This window comes from Cygnus olor, chromosome 3, assembly GCF_009769625.2.
Source record: "Cygnus olor isolate bCygOlo1 chromosome 3, bCygOlo1.pri.v2, whole genome shotgun sequence".
In the NCBI taxonomy this organism is placed as follows: Eukaryota; Metazoa; Chordata; class Aves; order Anseriformes; family Anatidae; genus Cygnus; species Cygnus olor.
Window position 1 is genome coordinate 84189992 of NC_049171.1, and position 25510 is coordinate 84215501.

General features: G+C 46.8%; 1 protein-coding gene and 1 long non-coding RNA gene across 2 annotated transcripts in view; one reads left to right on the top strand and one right to left on the bottom strand.

The window, feature by feature from the left end:
* Nucleotides 1-7611: 7611 nt before the first annotated feature.
* On the bottom strand, nt 7612-20367 carry LOC121068184. Its single transcript, XR_005818682.1, has 4 exons — nt 15852-20367; nt 15627-15750; nt 11699-13824; nt 7612-10514 (listed from the first exon to the last, which is right to left on the bottom strand). It is a non-coding gene; the product is annotated as an uncharacterized LOC121068184 (long non-coding RNA).
* A 269-nt stretch (nt 20368-20636) lies between these two features.
* The window catches only part of KIF26B (kinesin family member 26B), a 295268-nt gene continuing 290394 nt past the window's right edge, over nt 20637-25510 (top strand). Inside the window, exons 1-2 of the mRNA XM_040551406.1 lie at nt 20637-22189; nt 22284-22685. Coding sequence (XP_040407340.1) covers nt 22127-22189; nt 22284-22685 — 465 coding nt within the window. The 5' untranslated portion in view covers nt 20637-22126. The remainder of the gene's footprint in view (nt 22190-22283; nt 22686-25510) is intronic.

Sequence of the window (25510 nt, forward strand, 5' to 3'; positions counted from 1 at the left end):
TATATTTCCTTGGTTCTGTATACGTATGTATATATTCACACCTGGAAAAAGAGCTCTTGACAGAAATACTGTGTAAGGTCTGGAAAAGAAATCATGGAATTTGGTTTGAAAAATAACAGGAAAAATAATGTTAATGGAGTCAAGAAATGTCTTTACAATTGCTTCTGAAAAAAATAATGGAAAAGTGAGACCTGGGAAAGTGGGTAATAAGTAGGTAAATGAGTACCTTAAGATGACTGAAATTATGAAATCATGCTACTAAGATAAAACTTTTATATTTAAATGTAGGCCCTGTTTGTTTTTAACTAATGAGGCACTGGGTAGATTACTGCTTTTGAAATAATACTACAGATAAAATAAACTTTCTGTAGTTTATAAGTTTTGCCAATTATTTGCGTTTTGTTCACCACAGGCAATCAAACCAGTTAGTTCCATTTTATGTTACTCATCCATTGGCACGTGGTATTTTGCTTCCATTTTAAACATGCAGGTAACACCCAGACCACTGTTGGAGTCAAATTTACAAACAAAATAATCCTTAGAACAGTTCCCCTTTCGTAACCAGTTTGAAAGTCAGGAGCTTAAATTGTTCAAAATTTAGGAACATAGGACTGGAGTTTGATTTTCGTAATGTATGAAGCAGTATCTTTTGAAAGAGGTTAGTGTAGAATACTTGTCTCCAGTACCCTTGCTAAAAGACTGCTGCAGACCTACCTCAGTGCTCTTAATAATTTTCTTGACTGTTACTGTAGTGTTGTCCTTTAACTTCGAGTTCTTTCCCCTTGAGTTCTTTCCTTGTACATCATCTTCTAATAACTGACAAGTGGTTGCCCTCAACTAAGGAGAAGATTCAGCTTGTAGGAGAAGATTCTGTGGTCTGGCCCCCAGGGGCACCACCTCGCACTTTGTGCTCCACACCTTCCACCCCTTTTCTCTTCTTCCACTCTATCAAGTTTGGTTTCCTCCTGTACGGTGTCCTATCACTCCTCTGTATTAACTGCATATCCCAGCTCTGTGTCATCATCAGACTTCATCAGCTGATGAAATCTGGGGAAGACTGATGCACAGAGACATTAAATGCCTTACCCCTGTCATACCCTTCTAGTGGCAGAACTGAGAACAGGGCACAGGAGTCCTCGTGTGACAACTTTTGCTCTACCCATTTGTTTCACTTGAGCTGGAAACTCAGAGGAGCTGTTCTCAGACACAAGAGAGCTGCTGTGCTTCACAAAGAAGAGGTTAGTGCAATCTAAATGTTGTGATGGAAACAGTTTGAAAGAGACCATTTTTTAAATTCTCTTTTTATCTCTATCCCAAGTTGTCTTTCACTGACATTTTCTTAAACAGTAGGGAAGCAAAGAGTTAATGCAGGCAAACAATTACCTGCTTCTTAAATGGGTTTCCATGTGGGAACCACTGTGGCACTTGTCCTAAGACTCAGCAATGCACTGTTGTTAACACATTTACTGTGTATTTCATTTCTTTGTCAGTAAGAATGAAAACCAAAGGTAATCATTAGGGCTATAATGTGTGAAGATGCAGATTTTTGAAGATTAAAGCAAGAGCAACAAAGACCCATTAAGAAAATATATTTTTTATTAGTCTTCTTTAGTTTCTCTTTGGAAGCTGTAATTATTTTCCCTAGGTGAATCCTTCCGTTTGATATACAGTGTGTTGTACTGGATCTCAAACACAGCTGGTGTGCATACAAGTTTCATTCATATTCTGCAGTCTGGGAGCCACTGTCAGCCTCATGTTGGATGTCAGCAGGAAGATGCTCATTTCAGGAAATCATTTCATAGCTCACAGTGCTCCAGAGAGCACAATTTGTGTCTGGTGGTGCTACCCCAGGGGCCACCTCAGCTACTGCTGCATCAAATCAGGATGCCCATGTACAACACAGTTACATTTCATAGTACAGATAGGATCTTAACATACGTCCTTTGATGATACATGTAATTTCTATCCTGCAGTCCTCACATGAAAGGGAAGAGGGTATTCGTGCAAGTGAAAAGTGGTATTGTGTCTGAATTTATCACACAGCAACTCCTCCAGCCCCAGCTTTTTATACATCTCTCGAGGAAAGATAACGTGCAAATACAACAGATAAAGGCACGCTGCAGTCTCGACTTTGGGCATAAGCAACCACATTCAGCTGCCTAGAGGGTTTCCAAGCTGCAGGTGAAGGAAGGGTCAAAAAACCAATCTCAGATTCTGTAAGATCCTAAAATCAGAGTGCTCCCTGCTGGCTAGGATCACATGGAAGTGATCTGACCAGCCTGTGAAGGAGCTGCCCCGTGGGCTCCCCAGGAAGCAGCCAGGCAGTGCTGCACTTGACTCTTGCATTGCACTTGTCCACCATGACTTGCCAGTCCCTGTCGTGCCCAGCTGGCTCCCCGTGGTGGTGTGGGGCTGCCTGGGGGGCTCTGAAGCTCCCCGGGATGGGCTCCCCGAGCACCCTGCATCCCTGTGCTCCCAGGGATGAGCAGGGTCCTGTACCCTGGGGGTGCTGGAGGGGAGGAGGCTTTGCGAACCGCTTTGCTATCACTAAATAAACTTCTTTGTCTTTATATTTGAAAGGAAAAAAGCATTACTTGAATTCTTGTCCTTGAGATGGACGAATTGAACTTTGACTACGCTGCTGAACGGTCTTGAGCTGTCTCTTGCTACATGCCTCTCCCTGCTGGCTGTTTTGCCTCTTCCCTCAAGATCAGGAACCAAGATACAGGAGCGGATTGCACCGGGAAGCCTCTAGGGAGAAACCAGCCTAGCACCTGGACTGGATCCACATAAGGAGGCAGAGCCAAGGCTTTGAAGAAGCTGGAGAAGTCAGAGGCTTTTTGACCTAGTTGAAGGAGGGAGAGGGAAGGGAACTCATTATGCAGACATAAAAAAAAAGAAAAAAAAAAAAGAAATCAAAGAAGCAAATGTTGGAAGCCATATACAAATACAACTGAATCAGCAGGCTGTTTACATCATGGCATTGTAGGCTGGACAAGACTTTACTTGTTTAAAACATGAAGTAGGTTCAGCTGTGTCAGGCCACATCTGGTATATAGGGAGGCCTTCTCCTCAGTCTTACTAATACTGTGGAGAAGCTCCTCCAGCTGCTGAGCCTGCATTTGGGAGCCCAGCTGCTCGTATTGCAGGTAATACATTGCTGCTTGTGTTTCCCTTATCACATTCAGAGCTGCTTCTCTGGAACACTTTTGTGTCTGCTAGTGGCAGTCCCATATATATTCACGTTTCTTTATTGGCTTCAACATTTTCCCATTGCAATGCATACCAGGATGGTATTTGCAGTTCCTGTAGACTCTCCACTGGCTGTGGTCAGAAACAGAAGTTGCAGGACTTCCTCCACCAAAACGCTGAAGGGCCAGCATCAGACCTGGGACTTGAGGAAAGGAACTGGGCTGTTCACCTGTGCTTCCTTTATGCATCTTTTCACAGAGGTAAGAGCCTGCAAAATGTTCCCCACCTTACTGCTGTGTTAAGAAACTTCCTTGAACTCTACTAGTGCAGGTCTTCTTGTTGCCTTGCAGTTCCCTGCAAATTTTTGCTTGTGACAGGCATGCCTAAACTGTGCCAGGTGTGTTTGGCACTGCAGAGGAAGGGCAAGGACTGTCAGTGGCAGGCACCTCTGCAGGCACCACATTCAAAAAAGATTGAAGGTCTCCTAAAAGGGCCAGGAAGGACTGGTTAGGGGCTGGGAGATGCAGCAAGAGGCTTTCATGGAAGGCGAGGCATGTTTCCTGGCTCCAGTAGGGGAAGGGGAAATGAGATTAAGGATGCTTCTGGAGAAGAAGAGCAGGAGACAAAGGTCTCAAGAGACAAACATTATAGTATCTGCTGCTAAATTAGAAGAGACTGTAGAAAGGACAACATATAACGGGTTATTTTGGAGATATCCACTGCCTCTTGAGTTAAAAGCTCTGCTAGCCTGAACAGCCAGCTCCTGGAGCCAGTGGCTCTGCCTCCCATCCAAAGCTTCTCACAATTTTGTCACAAAATGTCTTTTCTGCCCACTGCCCAAGAGGTTGACGTTATCCGTCATCCCAGTGGGAAGCACTGCATTCCTGCTTTCTCCCTCAGCCTGATCATTGCAGCAGCTGCCTCTGAAAGGCAGAAAGTCTGGAAAAGACGGGCGTTATAAAAGTGGACAATTTGTGGAGAAGTCCTATCTCCCAGCAGTTTCACTGATTCACTTCAGGGCATGGCTGCCATCCAGAGAGACCTAGACAGGCTGGAGGAATGGGCTGACAGGGGCCTTACAGAAATCAGAAAGGGCAAATGCTGGTCCTGATAGCTGGAGAAGGAAAAGCTTTGCAGGTGCCAAACAGCAGCCCCCAGTCCCTACAGGGAAGGTATGAAGAGGGCAGAGCCAGGACCGTTAGTGGTGTATGGTGGGAGGACAGGGGACAGATGGGATACAAGGAAAAGCTTCTTCACCCTGAGGACAGCCAGGCAGTGGAGCAGTCTGCACTGGGAATTCACAGAGTCTTAGTCTATGGATGGTTTCAAGACCTAAATGAATAAAACCCTGAGCACCCTGGTGTGATTGCAGAGCCAACCCCGCTTTGAAAAGGGGTTAGACTGGAGACCTCCTGGGGTCCCTTCCAACCTGGGTTATGGCATGATCCTATAATCTGTGGAGCCACCTGTCAGATTCTTCTAACTAAATATGAGCATAAGGAGAAGGTAAGAGAACATGGTCTCTGCTGACTGGAGACATGGGTTGCTCTGGGGGACATTCATCTAGTGTTGCACAACCTTCCAACGTTCTCTGGATTTAGCTGACACAGTATTTGCATCTTTTGCTGGGATGATCTTCTAGCAATAACTGGTAAGTCTTCAAAACCGTTGTTTCTCAAAGGACACACAGCCTTGTGCTGACAGTCTTCCCAAAGCAGATAAATCTTGCCTTCGGTGAAGGCTTCTCCTGCCACTTTATATTTATCCTGGGGAGACCCACTTCCAGGTAACATGCCCATTGGATGTTCTTCTTTGTAAGCTCATTTTCATTTACATCTTTTTAAACACCTGAAGACATAGTAAAGAAGGGATCAATAGCTCAAGGACTACAAGATGCCATGAGATTTAGGTACAGTCTCATGAATGGAGTACACATTTTGGAGAACTCCATGATTTCTCTTTCCTAGCCCATCACTAAGGAAAACTCTATGGCTTTGCCCTCACAAGAAGGACTGCAGGAAGATACCTACAACTTTTTCCCTCACAAAAATGCCCAGCTAATGCCTCCTATAATTTCTGTTCCTACACCACAAAATGTTGATGCCACCACCAGGACAGTTTCCATTAATCACAATGTTCTAAGATCAGGGAGCCTCCCCATCTGTTGCCTGCTCCACCATCCTATGAAGTAGGAATTTATTTTGCCTACATTTTCAACAGAAACCCACTACTGGCTCATTCAATCTACCTGTATCACACCTTTGTGAAGGAGAGCAAAGGAGCCTGAAGACTGTTCAGGACCTTTCTCAGAACAAAAAAGATCTTGTGATATTTTTCCTTCTTTCTCTTGTTTCGGTCTATCTTTTCTCTTGGTTCTCCTTTACCTTGTTTCATTAATCCATTTGCATGATAACTTGTGAGGGTTGAAAATGCAAGACTTTAGCTCTGCCCCGCACTGTTGATGCCCTACTGCTTGCTCTGACTGCAGTTACTAAGACAGTATCAGCTGCCCACATCAGGTGTCATTTATCACTGGATCTAGACTTGCTGCCACTGAAATCAGCACTGGCAAAACTTGTTGCCAGTAAGGGGAAGGACCTAGGGCTTTGGTTTAAGGGGGAGCGTGGCTGGTGATGCTGGGGTCCTGCCAAGGCTGGTACTGGAATGGAAAGCTACGATTTTTTAAGTCCTGTAATATACTGTTATCACTGTGTAAGAAGTGGGAAGCATAGTCCTGACAGCAAGGCAGCAGGTTGGCAGCCAGGTTTCATTCTAAGACTTTTGAGTGGCATTGGGTAAGTCATGTAATCTCTCTCTAGCTGAACTTTCCATCTGTAAAGTCAGTGTAATTGCAAAGAATAGGAGACGGGGAACCTATCTCATCTACCTGGACTGTTGATGTTTTGTATCGCTAACTCTGATGGCTGCACAGCGTCTGGTACTGTGATGTTCTGATGAAAATCAGTGTCTACAAACCTCCCTCTCATATCACAAAGTTCTCAGCCTTCAGGTCTTTTGTTTCAGACTGTGCACTCAGGTCACAACTTTTAAACAGGTCAGTCTACAGCAAGTATGTTTGTTTTCATTGAACACCACTGTTTCATAGTGCCTCACGCCATGATAGGCTTGACTGTAAAAGAAACTATTGAAACATTTGGCCTTGCTGTTGGAGGGGTTTTTAGGGCACATCAGTACAAGGCATGGGGACCAGACTGATTTAAAAGCTAAATAAAGTTGTAGGCTGAAACAAAGCAGATTCTCCTGCTTAACCCATTTTGAATCCCTGGGGCTACTATTTGGCTTAATATAGTTCTGAAAGCCAAGAAAATGTTATTCATTATGCTCAAAAGATTGATCACAGCATTTATATCCCGAGGCCTGAATCCTGAAGTCCTTATTCAGACAGAACTCCCATTGACTTCAAAGGGCGTTCTGTCTGCAGAAGAGCTTCAGAAATAGTGATGTACTGGCTCACAAGGCACTGTAAAAACCTTTTAGTCTCTATAAAAGAACTCTCATCTGTGGAAGATCTAACAGAGATGTACAACCAGCATGCAAGTTGTGTCACTGAAATGACCAGAAACATAAAACCATGGGAGCGGGTAGTTAATTCTTCTCTGTATTAATGCAAGCAAGATTCAACAAGAGTCAGCAGACAGAACTTTTCCATATTGTTCAGACTACAAAAAGTCAAATTTAGGGATGCTACTGCATGAAGGCTTAAATTATGCCTTCCTGGTATTACCCTGGAAACACTGCAGCCATAAAAACACATACATGTTGCTTCTGTGATTTCACATATTAAAAATTCCTTTTATCCTGGACTCTAATTATTCCTTTCAGAAGTTCTTTTAGAACAGGCCTTCCTGTTCTAAATACCTGCCCAAATGTGAGCATAAAAGGAAACAGAGTGAAATAAGATGTTTTCATGTAGAGGAAAGCCTTCGAATATGTCCTGCCAATATATCCAGCAATCTCCTTCCTGACAAGATAGCAACATCCTTGGATGGAATGGGTCCTAGGCTTTATGTTAGGGTATGCAGCCATGGCTTCTCCTAGAGACCAACCCTGTGATTGAAATGACCTGAGTGGAGTTCTCAGGCTTTCAGAGGTGTGATTTTGGAGCCGGTGTGCAGAATTTGAAGCTATCTGAGGTCTTCCACATTGGCAAGTTGTCCAAATTCTATGCATTACAAAGTTTAAGTTTTACAGGATGTGGTAGAGTCCATCTGGAAATGAGTAGCAAAGGCTGAAATTTAGCTTCATTTTAATTTAAAAGACGGTGAAGAAAAACTCAATAGTTTAAGTTTATTCTTTGTTGAAATTTCTGTTTGCATAGAGAAGCTGCACTCAGTATTGCAGAGGCAAAACTGAAAAAAAACACAGACAAAACCACCAGTAGCCAGTTTTCAAATGATGTTAAGGTGTTGCATTGAGAAACAATGCCATTCTTCAGAGCTGCCCCCAAACACAGAGGTAAGTCTGAATTCAGATGAAATTTGGTGGAAAACTGAGAACCTGTCTCAGGGCTTCATCAAAGTTGCAGAGAGAGTTTGTTAAGCTAAATGCAATGTTTTACTATCAACTGTTGAGATCAACAGGGCTGAACTACCTAACAAAGTTGTATGACGAGGAGTGGGAAGCAGAGCACTGCAACTAGAGGGTCCTTGCTCCGTTGCTCCACCAGAGGCAGTTTGTAGATTTTTCAGGACATGTGTTACAGGACACGTGCAGCTGCTCAAGTTTCCATTCAGTTTACAGAGGTTGGTTTGAGTCTAACGTGTAGTTGTTTGAATGTAGTTTGCTCTCCTTGAGAGCTTCCTCTGGTGCTTCATCATCTGGAGGCACAGTGCAGTGCTGCTGTTCTTCACCTTTCCGATTACAGGAGCCCTATGAAGTTCAAATTGGGAATAGTTTCATCGTGGTGTATGCTCTAACAACAAATATTATCTAATCTAAGAACATGTAAGATGCAAGGGAGGGTGGGGCGACAATAAAACCAGTTACATACTCTTTTTGTAGTTATATCATTTTATTTAATTACAGTAATTTACAATTTCCATAAACAAGTTACGAGTTTCCTCTGGTGCTCCTTTGCCAAGACAGGTTTCTTTTTGATGTCACACCAAGTACATACACTGAAAGCATCTGTAAATGTGCACTGGAAACAGAGGTACAAGGAACTGTTGAAAGCACGCAACCATTGGTTTTACACCAAGGTGAAGAAAGAGGTTCTTCCTTTCCTACTGGCAGTGTGCTCTTGGGCTTTCATGAAGGTGTTCTCACTGAAATCTCGTGACCCAATGGGGTCAAACTCAGTGACCATGACGAAAGGGGGCATGTGAAAATGTGTCCTTTGGATCTTCTCATATAAAGGACTGAAACTTTTTTTTTTTTATCATCTTCCCAAACAAGAAAGGATACAATGCCTTCTGGCAAAGTAGTATAACATGAGTTGCATTTGCTGGTGATATCTCTGCTTTCCTCTTCAGAAATGCACCGTCTCTCCTGCATAACACAGGGGATTAGTCGTAGTAGGGGATCTTTCTGAGGAACTTACTCTTTAAAACAGGTAAATGAATACCGGGGACAGTAGCAGACATCACAGAGGTATAAAAGAACAATAGGGATATTTCTTTATATGGACTTTTCTAATTGCCAGGGGCACGTTCTGGCAGAGATGACTTAGCAATACACACTGAGGGGATGAGCTCCAGCATGTAGAGGAGAATAATGACAATGCTTCTTTTAGGGGAGATGGCAGAATTTTAACAAGGGATTCCCACAAACCCCATAAACTCTCTCTGTAGCATCTGTTTCAGGTGTTGGGGGATGTGCCTCTTAAATATACTGAGAATGGCCTATACCTACAGATGTTAGTCCCTGTTTGCAGAAGAAGATGGCCACTTTGTAAGCCATGCTACCAAGCCCCTGAGAGCCAGAAACCGTTGTTCCCATAGGAGGCAACACCAGCTGGGAGCATACAGCTGTGAAATGAAGAGAAAGGACGTTCTTCCATTTCCACATGTTCACATTCTCAACACAGAAGCTGAGCGCCATTGCTCACTTCCCACCTGTTCTCACTGAGGAAGCAAAGGCTTTACAGTGATCCAGTCACAATGGGGAAATGGTGAATGATAAACACTAGACATTTGGGACAGAGACAGAAGTTAGAAAAAAACAGTCTACAAGTAGAGGTGTTGAACCCATATGCCTTTTACATGCAAAGATCACACCCAAAACAGCTAATGTCAATCATACTCAGCTTACAAAAAGATGAGTTCAGGAAAAAACATTTAAATTCAGAGAACAAATTCTTCAGACACAAATCAAGATGGGAAGTAAGGTCCAATTAAGTGGCAATGACTTGCTGAATAAGGTCCCTACAAAATAGGAAGAACCGACACCTGCATTCAGAGTCTGAGACACCAGAGAAACAGTGTCTGTGTGGGCAAAGGTGACAGCTTCAAGAGATCAGTAGCCATGGAAATGTCAGTAAACAGAATGAATTTTAAGGAAACTTTGACAAGAGGGTAAGCAGTAACTGGAGAACCCTTCAGAGGCAAGAATACATGTACTGCCCTCTCCACAGACATTTATTGTACAAACAGTTCTTATTTTTTTAGATACACAATATGTTCTCACTGACATCAATAAGAAACTATCTGGGGCAAAGACTTTGTAATATCTCCTTCATAGAGTAGCCACATTTTTGAATTTGTGAAGGCCCTGGTTTTAGAAACTTAAAGTCAAACTCACTCTCAGTTCACATTCAATTAAGAAATAATCTGCTTTCCTCACTTCTGGCAATAGCTTCAAAATAATAAGAACCATCTGAAAGTAAGTAGCACTGGAAGACTACAGCATGCCTTTCTAACCACAGCTCATGTGTGTTGCACTGTCCTTTGTTGGAAGCCAATTTCTGATTCCTGCTGTTCAAATATGATTCACATTTCTGCAGTCAGTGAGGTCTGTGAGGTACACCATCAGAAATGACAGGTAAACAGTGATAGGGAAAAGGGCAGGAGCGTTCTCAGACACACACACAGAGCTTGCCTGGCCTTTCATACAGCTGGCAGAGCACCAGATCTATGAATCAGCTAATGAATGTATCTCAAGAAGCAAGAGACGAAACAATGCATTCATCACAGCTAAAATTTAACTTTGTAACTTACCTTTCGGCAACAAAAATTCATAACAAGGATAATAAAAAGGGCAACAGAGGAACATTCTTCTCCTTTCTTTATTGGAATAACTTGCTGTTTGTCCAGCGCTCATGTGCACTGAGCTGAGACCAACAAGTTCACTTTCCTTTTGTTATGCTGTGAACAGAGTATAGACCATAAGGTAAAAACTTGTGCACTAAATGTCCGCTCTGCTGGTGAAATCTTTAAGCCTTACAACAGTTGGTTCAAAGGAACAGATCAGATTCTTTTTGCATGGCATTTTTTAGATAGCGTGTGGATTAAATGACTCTGTTCAGAGATGGCTGTCTCCAATCCCTGCTGATCAAGGAGTGTTCCTCTGCACAGCAGTGTTTACAGACCCTGCTGTGACACCTGAGGAGGAAGCCATGCTCTGCCCACCTTACAGCCCCACTACAGCTGCCCTGGCAGACTCCTGGCGAGTAGAGCCGTCCCCAGCTTTCATATTGCCACTGCTGCTTCACTGACAATGCCAACAGTGACTATCGAGAACAAATTAAAAGACAGGCCAGGCTGCAGAAGGTCACATTCCTCTCACTCAGGATTGTAAAAATGATAAACTCCACATTCATTGCTACTTTCATAGTACCAATAATGTCATTAATCTACTGCAGTATTCCACTGACCACTTAGCGTCCATCTCACAGAGACAGAACCGTGTTTTTCATCATCCTTGACCCTCTTTGGGGGCACGTGCCTGATCGGAGGCATGGGGGTAACACTGGGGATGCCAGGAAGGGGTCTCTGAATTCCCCTCTCCCAGGTCCTTAGGAGAGGGCTCACAATTAACATGATTGTATTCAGCAAGCTCTGTATCTCCTGTGTTCCTATCATAGACTCACTTTTCTTACAAATCTGAAGTCAGATGGTTATGTCCCCATATAATGGCCTTACCAGCAGGGTCTCTTTTAAAACTCTGTGTACCTGAGCTGGATGTACAGAGTATAATTTGTATAAGTAAGTATTTTCTGGCCCGTGAACGCTTGTACTGTTGAATGCAGGAATAGGCTGTTGCTGGAGGGACAGGTATGTTACGGGATACAGAAGAGCACCTACACCACTTTGGTTGTTGTATCTCTAACCAACATCAATGTGCAAAGGTGCAAATTAAGGGATCCGCACGGTGTTTAGCTTGGAGCCTACTCTAATGGGTTGTTGTAAATAAAGTCTGTGCATTGCTAGAGCAGTTTGCTGGAGACAAAAGTCCTGTGCCAGAGGCCAAACAGGGCAATATGGTTAACCTACCCCATTTTATGGTATTGTGTAGATCTTTCTCATTGCTCTAAAAACTTAGTACTTACGTTCCTTTGCGTTGTCTTTGCCTGTCCTGACTTCTGGGATGCGCCAGACCTATGCAGTAAGGCAACACACAGCGCCAACCTGCTCTCTCGTCGTCTCCTACCTGTCCTCACGCTGGTGCATCCAAAGGACAGCGTTATTTCCGACACTGAAAGAGCAAGGAGCAGGCTGTGCCTTCTTCAGCAGGTACTTGTTTGGGTCAAAGGTTCATATGCAAGAGCATACTTTTCACTGCCATCTTCCTCCTCCTGGAGAGAATGCCTCACGCTGCAGGAGTTCGAGTGGCGTCAACAGCATACTTTGGATGCCTGCTAATTACAAAAATCTGTAGATCTGCCACGCACTGCTACATTCACAGATTAGAAACGGTTCCCATTTTTGCAGAACAGTCCCTCAATTATTCATTAATTGGGGCTCCATGTGCCACTTTCCTGCATGGTCTGTGCTTGCCAATCTAGTCCAGGGGTCAAAGGAAGTTACTTCCTTGTAAGCAGAGTTGCTTGGTGCAGATCTTTCATATTTATTCCCCTTACTGGCGTCTTCAAGACCCTAAAAAGAAGTTGGGCTTGAGAAGGAAGAGAGGCTGTCCGTGCCCTTTCTTGCTACAGATGTGATGTCAAAGTGCACCAACAAATAAGTGGTATTAAGATGCCACATCCCATCTCTAGCCACTTGGCAGTTGTCCCAAATAAGAAAATGAAGACCCTGTTTAAGAGCAAGGGACTTCTTATCTGCTTGATGAAGGCAAGCAGAAGAATTTCAGGATTAGACTTGCGCTCTATTGAAAAAATGCATCTTTGTGGATCTGATGTATGCAAGGTATCCTAATTTATGAAGACAAGAGCTGTATGGTCCTTGAGTTTTAAGGATTGCTGTTGTCAGTATGCCATGTACCTAAAGCTCAGAGAGCTATCTTGAATATATAGGCTGTTGGGTTTGCTTAGCAAACTGACTTCATTTATGCAATCCATTAAAATACACCTCCTTGGCCCATCACACAAAGGAGTGTGAATCGACCATTATTCAAGACTGGTTTACAGAATTATTACTGGTAATGATTACAATTAAGAGATGCATAAAATAAGTACTGTAAGTATCTGTAATGATTTCTTGTTTCACTTCTTAAAGTTTTCATATCTCCTTAGTAAATCTGAATACAACTGCAGTGCCTAATTAACCCCAGTTTCGTTTCATTAGTATGCAGTAAACAAAAAAAGAAACAGGTGTCTAGGCAGGTAGGTAACCTTCATAGTAAACAGTTCATCCTAGGAGGAGACGTAAGTGTTTTTGTTTCAGCACTGAAAAGGGTAAACACAGAGACAAAGAAACACCCTCTCCCCCCCCACTCCAGATTCCTGGATGCCATCAGGACCTTTCCCTGGAGAAGCCTACAAGCTCGTAGCCTTCATTTTATTGCTATTATTTGTACATTGTTATTTGCATGGCAGTTAGTAATTATGAGGTTGCCATATGGCCCTAGTTGCCCATTCTTTTCGGGATTGATTCAAGCTACATGTAGCAATTTTTTCTTCCTGGTTTGTCAGAAACTCATTCAACAAAGCCTCTTCAACTCACGTGGACCCCGGCTCATTAGCTAGCATCTGAGCAGCTTCCTAAAACACTTCCTTAAAAGGCTGCAACTTTCCTTTTAAAGTCTAAGAAAATTTGATCCAGTCAAGCATGTGAAAAAATGTGAACTACTGGTCAGATATTGCACGCATAGAAAAAATGTACGTCATCTATCTGTATCTGTCAACCAAAGACGTTTGCTTTCCAGGTGATGCTGAGAAGCACCTTCCTGCGAGGTCAGCCTTGGCAAGCAGGAACGGGATGGCTGTCTGGTGGATAGGCTGCCTCTCCACCACACAGGCTTTCTGAATGCAACCTTGCAGCTGTGTGACAGGTAGGAGGACAGTTTCAGCTGTAGAAATTTTGGCAATACTCCTTTCAGTCCCTCTGGAGCTTTCTTCATCCTTTTTAGCAAAGGAAATGTTTTCTCCGTGATAACTACATCAGCTCAGAGCCCAAATAAGATGGAGATTCCTTGAATGAATTGTGTACATTCCTCTCCAGGCTGTGATCCTTACATCAACTCTTATCACCATCCTGAGGCAGAAGGCAGCCTTTCCTAGAAAAAAAGTCAGAATCACTGCACTCTTCCTTTTCTGATTTAAGACCTAATATGCTACAGAGACGCTCAATTTCTCTTGACATCCTCCACTCACTGGTACTGGTGTGTTTATTTATTTGTATGTAAACAACCTTGAAAGAACACCCCTCCCAGGCTTGCAGTATCTCCTCCACCTAGCAAAGATACAATCATCACACACAGTAAAGCGTAAATAACACAGCGGCAAACCCCAGCCTCCCACCAGCAACAAGAACACAGATCAGTGCAAAATCACCTGAGCCTTGGGGACCCAAAAGGCTCCTGTCCTCCGGCTGCCTCCCCAGCCCTGCTCTGTCCCTGCTGGTGAATAACGAAGCTGTGGCTGTCCCCGGCAGTGCGGGATGCCCTTCCATACACGTTCACAGACACAGAGTTCTTACAGCTCCAGGGCACAGATTCCAGCTCTTTTGGACCAAAAGCCTGTTTCAGTCAGCAGTCGCATTATGAAGATAACTGCGTAAATTTACTGGCACTCAAGGCTTCTAAGTAAACACTAAAATTATTAAAAATGCCCTCCCCTGGCAATGTTCATCCCAGAATTTTGCTCTGTGTTTTCAGAAGGGAACAGCCTCAGCCACCACTGCAGCATTTCACGCTGAATACCTGACTGCTATCCAAAACTTCTTCGTCACCCAGTGGCACCTGGACTTTAGATACAACATCAGATGCTTTCCAGACTCTCACTCTGCCTGAGTGACTTCTAGGAAATTTGGATGAAATTATTTACTGTAAATTGATGTCATTGCCTTACTGCAGCTCATACTGTGTGATGAAGACAGTAATGAGGCTCGTGCTGGTCAAAATGCCCAATATGACTAATTGCATGGGTGAACATTTCTTTAATACAAACAAGGTGAAACAACCAAATTAAAATGTAAAAGATTTTAAGTACTTTGAAGAGCTCTATGCATAAAGAGACATCCTGCTGGGTCTGCAGTGAGGGAAGCCTCTGAGAAAGGGGCAGTGAGGAGCAGTGGGGGCAGACTCAGAGTGTCTGCCTCCTCTTCCACCAGCACAGACTTTTGCCAAGTATCCATCTTTCTACACTGCAGTTATGACTGTTACATAAAATCAGCCTTGTCAAACCGATGCAGATTTATGTCTGAACATTTCCACCAGCTTAGAGATGGCTCACTCCAGTTGAACCTGCTCATACAGTGGTACAAGCTACATGGGCACAGGCTAACCACTACAAGGCAGCTTTAAATCCAGATAACTACCCAAGAAGGTCGTGCTGATGACCATTTATGTTAAATCGGTAAAACATTCACAAGTAGACATGCCCTCTCTAAAAAATAAAAGAACCTGCTTTCTGTTAAACTTGGTAGCATAGGGAAATGTATTCCAGCCTGCCATGCTTTCCAGCAGGGAGGAAAAAATGTCTATCAGTTGCTGCCAGCCAGCCTCAGAAGCTGTGTTTGTGTCGCTAGCTGCCAAGGTGTGGGATTGGTTTCCTTCTGTCATGGTGTTTGACAGAATAATTATGGTTCAGAAAAGAGCCACAACATGAAGGCAGAGGGTGAGGGCATGCTGCTGAGCACAGCTGCCCCTTGCTCGTGTTGCTTCCAGGGACAGAGACTCCCGAGATTCCCTCAAGCTGCGAGTATGCCAGCCCTGAAACCACACAGCAGTTCTTTACCCAAGCCTGCCTGTGTACGCAGCCAGGCTCTGGGAGCATGGAGTCATCTACCCCACGCAGACTTCTGTGCTCAGTGACGCTCATCTGTTTAAACCCGAACGAAGCTCCTTGCACAGCTCACCTGGAGCACCAGCCTCACGGTGTCCCTCAAGCCTGAACATCCCTTGGGGGGCAGACACGAATGTGGCAGCCCTTTGGGTCCAGCCACGAATCCTCCTGGACTCCCCTGATGTAGCCAGAGCATTCTGTAGTCAGAACAGGAGGTCGTGAACAAGCCACAGGAAAACTCGTTGTGGTGAATGGGAAAGGGCAACGAGGGCAGCCTGCACCTTTCTTGGCCACTCACCTGCATCCACAGGAGGTGCCAGGTCTAGCCGTGGCTCTGCCGCTCCAGCTACCAGCGAGCTGAGGAGGTGGGTACGGGGACCGAGCTGTGACTTTCAAGGCAAAGAGAAATGAGAGGCAGGTAGCAAAGAGGTGCGAAAGGAATGGCAGGCAGATGAGCCCGTCATCAGCCCTCTGTGGCTGCTTTACAAAGAATATGGATGGAGTGACATAGTGGAGAAAAATGAAACATTAAATCTTTTGGAAATCTGCATGCTATAAAGTTTACCTTTAACCCCACGCTTGGTGATAAACAGAATGTATGAAATGTTTGGAAAAGTGTTGATAAAGACTATCAGACTAAACGGATGCTCACAGATCTGGAGTGCCTACCGCCACAAAAATCTCAGGAACATAGTGGGGTGAGACCTGTGCCTTAGCTTATGATGAATGTAATTCTCTGTCATTTGAGCACTGAGCTAAGTTCACCACAGATGAGCTGAGGGGCAGAAAGAAATGCCCGCTGCTTTTTATACACTGCTTCATTTAAGGCATTTACACATTCAGTACTTCGACAGGCTAGCGCCTGTGATGCCAGCTCGGTTGTTGGTCTGCACTGCTATAAATTGCTCCCGCAGCAAGGAAGGATGCAGCATAAAAATGTGATGATACAAACACTTCTCTGTTTGTTGCTCAGGGCCGCCTGTTCACTTTGCTGTGTTATCTCTGCCTGCCCCCCTTCCACACCATCTGCACCGCGTGCCTGTGTCCCTGGCTCCTGGGGCAAAGCGCGCACAGTAGCTTTGCGCTTGCTTCCCTCCTACAGCCACTTTGCCAGCTTTCTAACTGTGGCACGTGCTGGCCTATGTTCCTCCTGTTAATACCGTTATTTCTTAGTATGATTTAATACCATCTTCTCCCCACTTCTATCTAAAGATTACTGAGCATAATTCTTTGGAAGACACATTTTTCCTTGCCCCCTAAGACAGTGAGGAGGGTGTCTGACGATTGTTTAAAAGGACTCTTTTGCCCTCTGCGATCTCCAGCCGGCGTCCTGGCATTCGGGACAGCATCGCCGGCATTGTGCTGGGGCCAAGTCGGAGCAATTCAGGCTGCCGCAGGCCCCCTCAGCACGGCTCCTCTGGCCGAAGCAGCCAGCAGCCGCCTTCACTGGGGGCTTCGGTCCCAACCCACAGATGCTGGATGCTGCTATCACGTTATCCGGGAGGCGGCTCCACCTAGCCCAGCACAGCAAGCAGTTGATGGCTTTTCCGCGTGCCTGCAGAGACGACAAGGGTTTCCAAGTGAGAAAAAGCTCACGTCTTTCTTCTTTTGAGGCTGAGACTCTGGCATTTGTTTCTCCAGCATTTCCCTGCTCTGTTGCTGTTCTGCGTAAAATTTATATTGGTAGGGCTCAGCGCTTCGGGAGCCACAGGTACTCGCCATTTCATTTTTCAGACTTGGTCTTAGTTTGGAGTTGCAATGAATGCTTATTGTGTCTGAGTAACAGAAAATGGGATTCTGTCAAATTCCAGTATTTGAATTTATGAACTTAACAGAAATTGGCCGCAGACTTGTCATTGCAATGCATCCCACTGCACAGAACGACTGTAAACTTCTCCATGCAACCCTGCTCTGTGAGTATACGTACGTGCACGACACCGCATCCTTTATTACTCATGAAACACATATCAATATTGTATTAATAAGTAGGCATCGATTTTCTACTGAGAACATAAAGATTTATGAAAGTAAGCAGTGCTGTGTGGCAGAAACTATGAAAGCAGTTTCTAGAAAATCTATGAAGTACTTTATATTTGAGATACGGAAAAAATTTTCCATTCCAAATAAATCCAAATAGACAGTCCTTTGTGAATAATAGATTGCTTTCATATCAGGCAAGGGCATGATTTAAGGGCATCCGGTTTGTGACAGAATGCAAATCTTCGTCCACATTTGAACACAAATGGCTTCCTTCTACGTTATGGAGAGATTCAGGGAAGCTCCCAGTGGAGCAAGGAAAGTACAGGCTAAACACCTGCGCAATGGCCCTGAGGCAAAAGGGCTAAGCTAAGGAAACAGGGAGACATACTCCTGTCAGGCTGACAATAAAACTTTCTGGTGGTCTTCAGAGTAGGAAAAAGGGTGTTTAAAATGTACCGATGCAGATGTGTTGGTAACAGCAAGAAGCAGAAGCTGTAATTAGGACCATTTAGAGAATTCCCTGTCTGTATTCCATCTTCCAGAGCTAGGGATTGTAACAGGGCATGAGATGTACACGTCCAGTGCTTGTCTTTTTTTATGCTGACACACAAGGTCAATCTTAGGACTTAGAAATTCTGCTACAGAAAATACCTCAGAAACCAGTTCATGCAGAGGAAATGCCCAGTCTTATTTCTCCATGATATCATACTCAACAGTTGTCAAGAACAAGTAGAAAAATACACCCCTGAAGCCTGGCATATCCCAGATACTACAAAAGAAGCATTACGTGCAACATAATCAGAAGTACAACTGCAATCCCTGTATCTGATTTCTTCCTGTACTGCATGCATCCTTAAATCCTGCAGAATACGCAGGCTGTGGATGTGTGTGTTTCTGCTGATGTGTGTGCTACACAAAAGGATAAAGGACTTGGTGTGCTCTTAACAGAGCTTTCTGCTGAAGTGTTCCTATACTTCAGCAAGGGGATGGGAACAAGAACTGGAAAGGTTTTACAGAAGAAATATGTCAAACTAGAAAAGTCCTGGTAGTTTTATTTGTTGCCCTCAGTAATTAGCTGTTTCTATCTTTACAATTAATTTTTTGTCACTATTACCACAAATGCCTTCAATTTCCTCTGTCCCCCAATGGCCTCTGAGTCATTAATATTCTGCTTTAAGCAAGTATCGGAGCTGTCATGAATTTCAAATCTCCCCAAGGAAGCTTTTTAAAATTGTAAGTAAGACCTGATACTGAGACTTATTAGCACCAAACTTGGAAACAAAGCTTCTGTGCAGGCAGTGACGACTCTTCAACTTACAGTTGCTGTCACCTTTTTTATCCTGAGATTTATTATAAATGTGAATACCTCAAAGGATTTCTTTGATGCAGCCAACATTTCCAGCTCTCATAAACTGCTATTTATTGATAGAACTGGGATGGTGCCAGCATCTCAGATTTGAGTGATGAAGCTGAACTTCTAGGTCAGATTTAATTGCACCCATACTGAGATCTGTTCAGAAGAAATCCAATGAAAGCGTCAGAGTGATAGTACACCAGAGCAAACGCACTGCTGTATGATAAAGAAACTGGAAATGTGTATACTAGCTAAAAGACAGGTTATAAACTCCATAGAGCTGCAATATCTAGATTGAGATCAGATGCCAGACTCAATGCTTTGAGACCGGCTCTTGTTTGAACCTCTCAAATGATGCCTGCATCCAATGCTTTTGCTCCTGTCTACTTACCTATTAATGTCTGGACAACTCCATTTTTTCAGCCCTGTGTCTGGAATTAACAAACACCCCCAGCTGAAGAGTAAATCTAAAATTATCTGCAGAACAGAAAGTCCTTCTTCATTAACCTACCACAGCATCCTCTGCAGCCACAACTACTTCTAGGTATTTTAAACTAGTAAATCAGTCTGCACTTGGGATCACACAGGTGCTAAATCACCTTACTGAAGCTCACTCCAGAAAGGGTAAATCTCCCCCCCCGCCTGAACTTAGAAAAGCTGTAAGGAAGGAAGGTCCCAATGTGAGATGATTACTAGAACCTGTAGCAGAAGTTTGAGCACCATCGTGGCCCCGTCTAACAGCTGTTCTGAACTGCTGGTGTAAGTGATTTGCAGCACAAGAAATAGGTAAACTTGAAATAGAGAGGCAGCTATGTAGGGAGCCGCATGTCTGTGGCGTGCTGCTGCTGCTGCTGCTAACTCAACGTCTTTCCTTGCTGACACATGGAGCAGAAGGGGTTATGAGAGGAAACTTCATGAACTTCCACACAAGAATGCCAAAGAGAGGGAGAAAGCGTTGTACTTCGATGCTTCTCAGAGCAGAAGGTGTTAACCCAGAGACGGGGTTCTTAGTAGGGCTTCTTGCTGGAGTGATACTATAGCATCTTGTTCTTTGGCCAGCACAAAATAACAAGAAACGCAGAGTTTAGCAGAGAAAACTCTCCAGCTGGAGATTTTAGCGCATCTCAGCTTCCAAAAACTCTCACAGTTCAGCAAAGCCTATTTTGAATGACCCAAACCATCGATAAACACTGTCACCTGTCAGGAGGCAGAGACACCTGAGCGCCAACACAGCTGTCTCCTAAGCCTGGCCATCAGAGCCACGCAAGACTGCAAGAACAGCTCTCTCAGTACCACCTTAATGGCTCCCCCAAACCTGAGAGGTGAGAAGATGGCAGTTAGCTGCCGAGCCTCCTCAGGCTGGGCAGACTTGTGTGTTTCAGCACACCCTGAGCCCCTTCCCTGACTGGCGGAGCTCTCCCTCCGCACCAGCCAGGACCCTCCTGCTCCCACTCCAGCCGCCAGCTAAGGACTGAGGGAGCCGGACCCCGCGCCGCCAACGGCCGCCAACGGCCGCCAACGGCCGCCAACGGCCGCCAACGGCCGCCAACGGCCGCCAACGGCCGCCAACGGCCGCCAACGGCCGCCAACGGCCGCCAACGGCCGCCAACGGCCGCCCGTCCGTCCTTGCGGCCGCCCGCAGAGGGCGCCCGCCGCCCGCGAACGCCGCCGGCCCCGCCCGGCTCCGCAACCGCCCCTCAGCGCTGCGGGGCCGCCCCGCGGCCGTGTCCCCGCATCTCCCCGCGGTCTCCGTCAGCCGCCGCCGGCCGGTGCCGGGCTCTGCCCCTCCCGAGGCCGTCTCGGCAGGGGCTGCCCCTTCGGTGCGGCGGCCGGCGGGGCAGCTGTGCGCCCGCGCCGTGTTCCTTCCCCCGCTGCCGCCTTGTCGCCCCGATGGCGGCCGCCCGCGGGACAAAACACGCGTGGCAGCTGTGCGTGGCGGCAAGAGCCGGGGGGTCGCCTTTGTGCGCCGCCTTGGCGGCTGTTCGGCGGCACGGGACGCAGTCCGAGGTGGCCGGGCTGCATCGCTTGTGTCAGCTTACAGGGCAGCTTTCTTAGCAGGAATGGCCGCTCCGCCGGCTGAGCGAAGTTGTGACAGCGGAGCAGCTCGCACACCTCTCCTGCCGGCACGAAACTGAGAGGGACCAGAGCACCGCTGAGGGCTCCCCACGGCCCTCACAGCCGTGAGGGTGCTGCGGGGCTGCACTGCTAGGGGATAGCAATAGGAGGGTGCAGAGTGGGTGCGGGTCCCCTGCGCGTTCTGCCCTCTCTGTCGCATCCCCCCTGCTTTGGCTGTACCGGGGGTCTGGCATTCGGCTCTTTATTGCATCCGTTTCTGAGAAAATCACCAACTTGCGGCGAGGAGGAAGATCTATCACAAATGATTGTGCTATCTGCAGGGCTTGAAGTGAAAAGGGAGCTGTATGTAACCAGATGCACATAACCCACAGCCTGCAAACAGAAATCATAATTGTAGGGAAAGATTAACAGGGAAACAAGCCAGTAGAATTTTATTGTTAAGAGATCAATTTATTACGCCCTCGGCTGCGAGTTAAATTAATACACGCAGGATTACAACACGGCAAAGGGATGCCTGTGCCCGTCGCGGGGAGAGCTCGCTTTTTCTTTCGCAGTTACTTAGGGAGGACCGGGAACACTTGTGAAGTCATGTCCATGAAAGCCCCGAACAGAAGCGAGTAACCAATAACTGCGGTGCAAGCAACAAGGTCCCCCCCACCGCCGCCCGCCCTTCGCAAGAAAAAGGGGGAAAAAATCGCCGGTGCCAATCAGGGCGCACCGCAAAATCGCAGGGACCCTCCCCAGCAGCGCCTCGGAGCCCCCGGCCCCTGCCCGTGCGAGGCTGCGGGCACGGCAGGAGGAGGAGGAGGCGGCTCCTCCCAGGGACCGGCTCCCGGTATTTTTTGGAGGATTTGCTCGCAACTCGGTTACGGACCTGAGGGGGGAACAAGTTGCCGCCGTAGCGGGGGCGGGAGGCTCCGCAGCCGCCTCGGTGCGCTGCGACTGCGGCGGGGAGCCGTGCCGAGCCGTGCCACCGGGGGAGCGATGAGGAAGAACCGGGCGGCGGAAAGCCCCGCTGCCGAGCCCCTCGCCGAGGACTGACGGCGTTTCGGGGCTGAGCCATCCCGAAGCGGCGGAGGCGCTTCCCCGGGACCGCGGGCGCCCTCGGATGCGGGCTGGGGGGCCGCTAGGAGCCCCCACCCCCGGCGCGCTGCCGAGCCACCATGACCTCGGTGGCTGGAACCAAGGAGCGGGGCGCAGGCACGGCGCGGAGCAGAAAATACGGGGTAAGTTGGGGCCGTGACCGGCCGGCACGGCTCGGGGCGTGGGGGGGAGCGGGCTGCCGGCCCCGCCTGACCCGCTGCTCCTTCTCCGCTGCAGGTGACCGAGCCCTGCTCGCCCACCAAGCCCGGCGCCCCCTTCTCCCCCGAGAGCTGGTACCGGAGGGCTTACGAAGAGTCCCGGGCCGGCAGCCGCCCGGCCCCGGAGGGAGCCGGCTCGGCGCTGGGTTCCTCCGGCACGCCGTCCCCCGGCTCCGGCACCTCGTCGCCGGGCTCCTTCAGCGGCTCGCCGGGACCCGCCTCGCCCGGCATCGGCACCAGCTCCCCCGGCTCGCTGGGCGGCTCGCCGGGCTTCGGCACCGGCTCGCCGGGCTCCGGCAGCGGCGGCGGCTCCTCGCCGGGCTCCGACCGCGGCGTCTGGTGCGAGCACTGCAACGCCCGCCTGGCGGAGCTCAAGAGGCAGGCGCTCAAGCTCCTCATCCCCGGGCCCGTCAGCAGCAAGGTGAGGCTCGCGGGGTTTGGTCGGGCTGCCCGCTTCTCGGGCTCCTTGCTCTTGCCCGTCCCTTCCTCCCGGTTCGCGTGGGGTACGGCAGCCCCGTCCCCGGGTGTGTGGCAGCCCATTGAGATTGCACCCTACCGCCCCCTTCCCCTGCATCACTGGTGGTTTTGCACTGTGGTTTACCGGGCGGGTGCTCTCGTGCCCGCTGAGGGGTGGGTAAGGGTGGGGATGCCACACGGGAGTCGTGGGACCCTTCCCATCCTGCTGCCGTTGATCCATAAGGATTTACAAAATGGCCTAGCACTTAGCAGCCAGCCTAGTGGCAGGGTACGTATGGTCTGGTGACTGGACGGCCAGGTGCGACAGAGACCCTCCTGTACTTCGGATGAGGCATTGACATGCTGTATGAGCCCAAAGGTCAAATAGGGAAGCTGTGGCAGACCACGACATTGAACCCAGCTTTCCAGGGTGTTGTTAATGTAAGGATGACTTGGTGATGGTGTTCTCTACAGAGAAATGGTAGATGATCTTTTTTTTAAGAAGACCTAAAAATACTCAGAGCTTCTGGACCCAGAGCATTGGATTGAATAATCCAGTGCCTAAAAAGTATGGAAGCATTTCTGAAATCCATCCTCAGGTTGTAAGAGCTGATTGGTCACGGGTAGGAGCTGAAAGTCTTTGGAGAGACCAGACTGCCGACAGAGGCAGACATATTCTGGAATTCCCTGATTAAATTTTATTTTGCATTTTTTTCCTGTTTGATTTACGTATAAAGATTAAGACCAACAGCCCTCGAAGAGTCCCCAGTAGCCAGCCCTTGGCTGACCCCGTGCTACCAAAACAGTGAGCGTTGGGCTCCTCCATAGCAACCCTGTGAGTGTTGTATTGTGAACGGGTCTACAGCTCCCAGAACATAATACAATGCAATTTTGTTTGCCCTGTTGGGTTCAGGTGCTATCAAATGGTAATATTTACTCTTCCACTTCAAAGAGTTTTCATTAGTGGTTGCGATAAAGAGGTATCATGGAAAAGAGCTGAGTGCTGAGAAAGGGTCTTCAGTATTACTGTTGTTATACTCCCCATTATTTATTTATGTGCTGTTTGAGAGGGAGTTGGTGCTGTCTTGAACAAAAGACTAACGGGCTGGTTATTACCTTGTCTCAAGAGCTGGCTTAATTGAATTCATGAAAAGGAAAAAGGGAGAACCATAAAAATTGATATCACTAAATGGATGATAATGGTTGGTTCCATGGAAGGGACTCTGTACCAAAATGTTTACAAACTTGAGGCTGTGTGGTTTGGCAGTGTTTACCAAATTCTCCAGAAGTGAGTATACTATGTGGGAAACTGGATACAGATATGGGAGCTGTTGGAGCAACTGAAATTGACCATGGGGGTAAAATATAAGCAGCAAGGCTTCATATCTGTTGCAAAGTGTTAGCAATAAACCACTTTTGCAGTGACGTAAAGGTGTGTGCAGGACTTTCTTGTTATAACAGTGGTAGCTGTTGCCTGTCCTAGCCTTCCAGAGATGTTCCCCTCCTGTTACTGTTGTTAATTGTTCTGTTGTTCAGAGTTCAGCTGATGGTGTTGACCAGGCCAGTCTCTATTCACATCAGTACTAATCCTTACTTCTTCATTTTCAGCCACCTTATCCTATGCTCTTTTCTAACACCTCTCTTCCAAGCCTTCCAGTTCTGTAGGTCTGCCCCTTACAAAACTTTCTATCCAGTGTGTAGGTGTGGAGTTAGGGAGGAAGAAGGAAGCATGAGTAAGGTGATCTCTGAGGGCTGTGGTGACCCTCTCCCCTATTCTCACGACTATTGCCAATGACTTCTTAGGATTGGGTATGCAAACTTGTTATTGGCATCCACTAGGCAGCCTTATCGGTGTCTGGCTGGGGGACAGCAGGGTGTTGGTGTGGGCTCTGCCAGCTCAGCCAGGGCCTGCGTGGTGCAGTGACGCACCAGGACCCCTGTACTGAGATACACGGTGCTTTTAACTGTGCAAATGGCCCTGTGTCTGGGGAAAGCTTGCTTCTGTTTGGATTGAGGCTGGAGCCTACTATGCGGTGCTAGTGTGGCTAGCATTTATCAGGGTCCTGTGAGGTACCCTTTTGATTGCTGCTGTGGGAGTAGGTGTTGGGGTGGATCTGGTCCAGCGGTTGGGTTGGGTGGAAGAAGGAACTGATCATGTTCTTGAGTCTGGGTGTTCCCTCCAAACTTGCAAAGCATCTGACAACTCAAGACTATGGTGTCCAGTAGTATAATTAGTTGTGTCCACCTTTATTAGAATGGAGCATTTAAAATGTCAACCTTCTTTCAGTCCCCTAGGTCTTGGTAACTTGCCTGACCACTCTTGTTGGTGCTGTTGAAGATGGCCTAGAGATGTCATTAGCATAATAAATCAGTGGCACCTGTTTCACATCTGTGTTGTAGTTAGGGATGCATAAAACCCTGGGTACTGTGTATTGCAGAACAAGCAGAATGTGAGGGTATCTGTGTTTTGACATGTATCTTATAGCAGATGTTAGAATTTGCAGTAACCTATCTGAATGTGAACATACATTTGCTTTCCACAGCGTATAATCATGTAAAGGTTTGTCTGTATGTGCAAAGTGTAACAGTACATTTAATTGCTGCATAAACAGACCAAGCTTTATGCATGAGGCTATGCACTGAAGCTTTTCATTTTGATATAGAAAAAACAACACTTAACCTGTCGCAAGCTGCGCTGACTAGCTCGTTGTTAGTGCTGAGGTGTAGAGCTTTCAGTTCCTAATAGAAACATTTTCTCCTAATATGTCAACAGGATGAAAACTTAGTAGT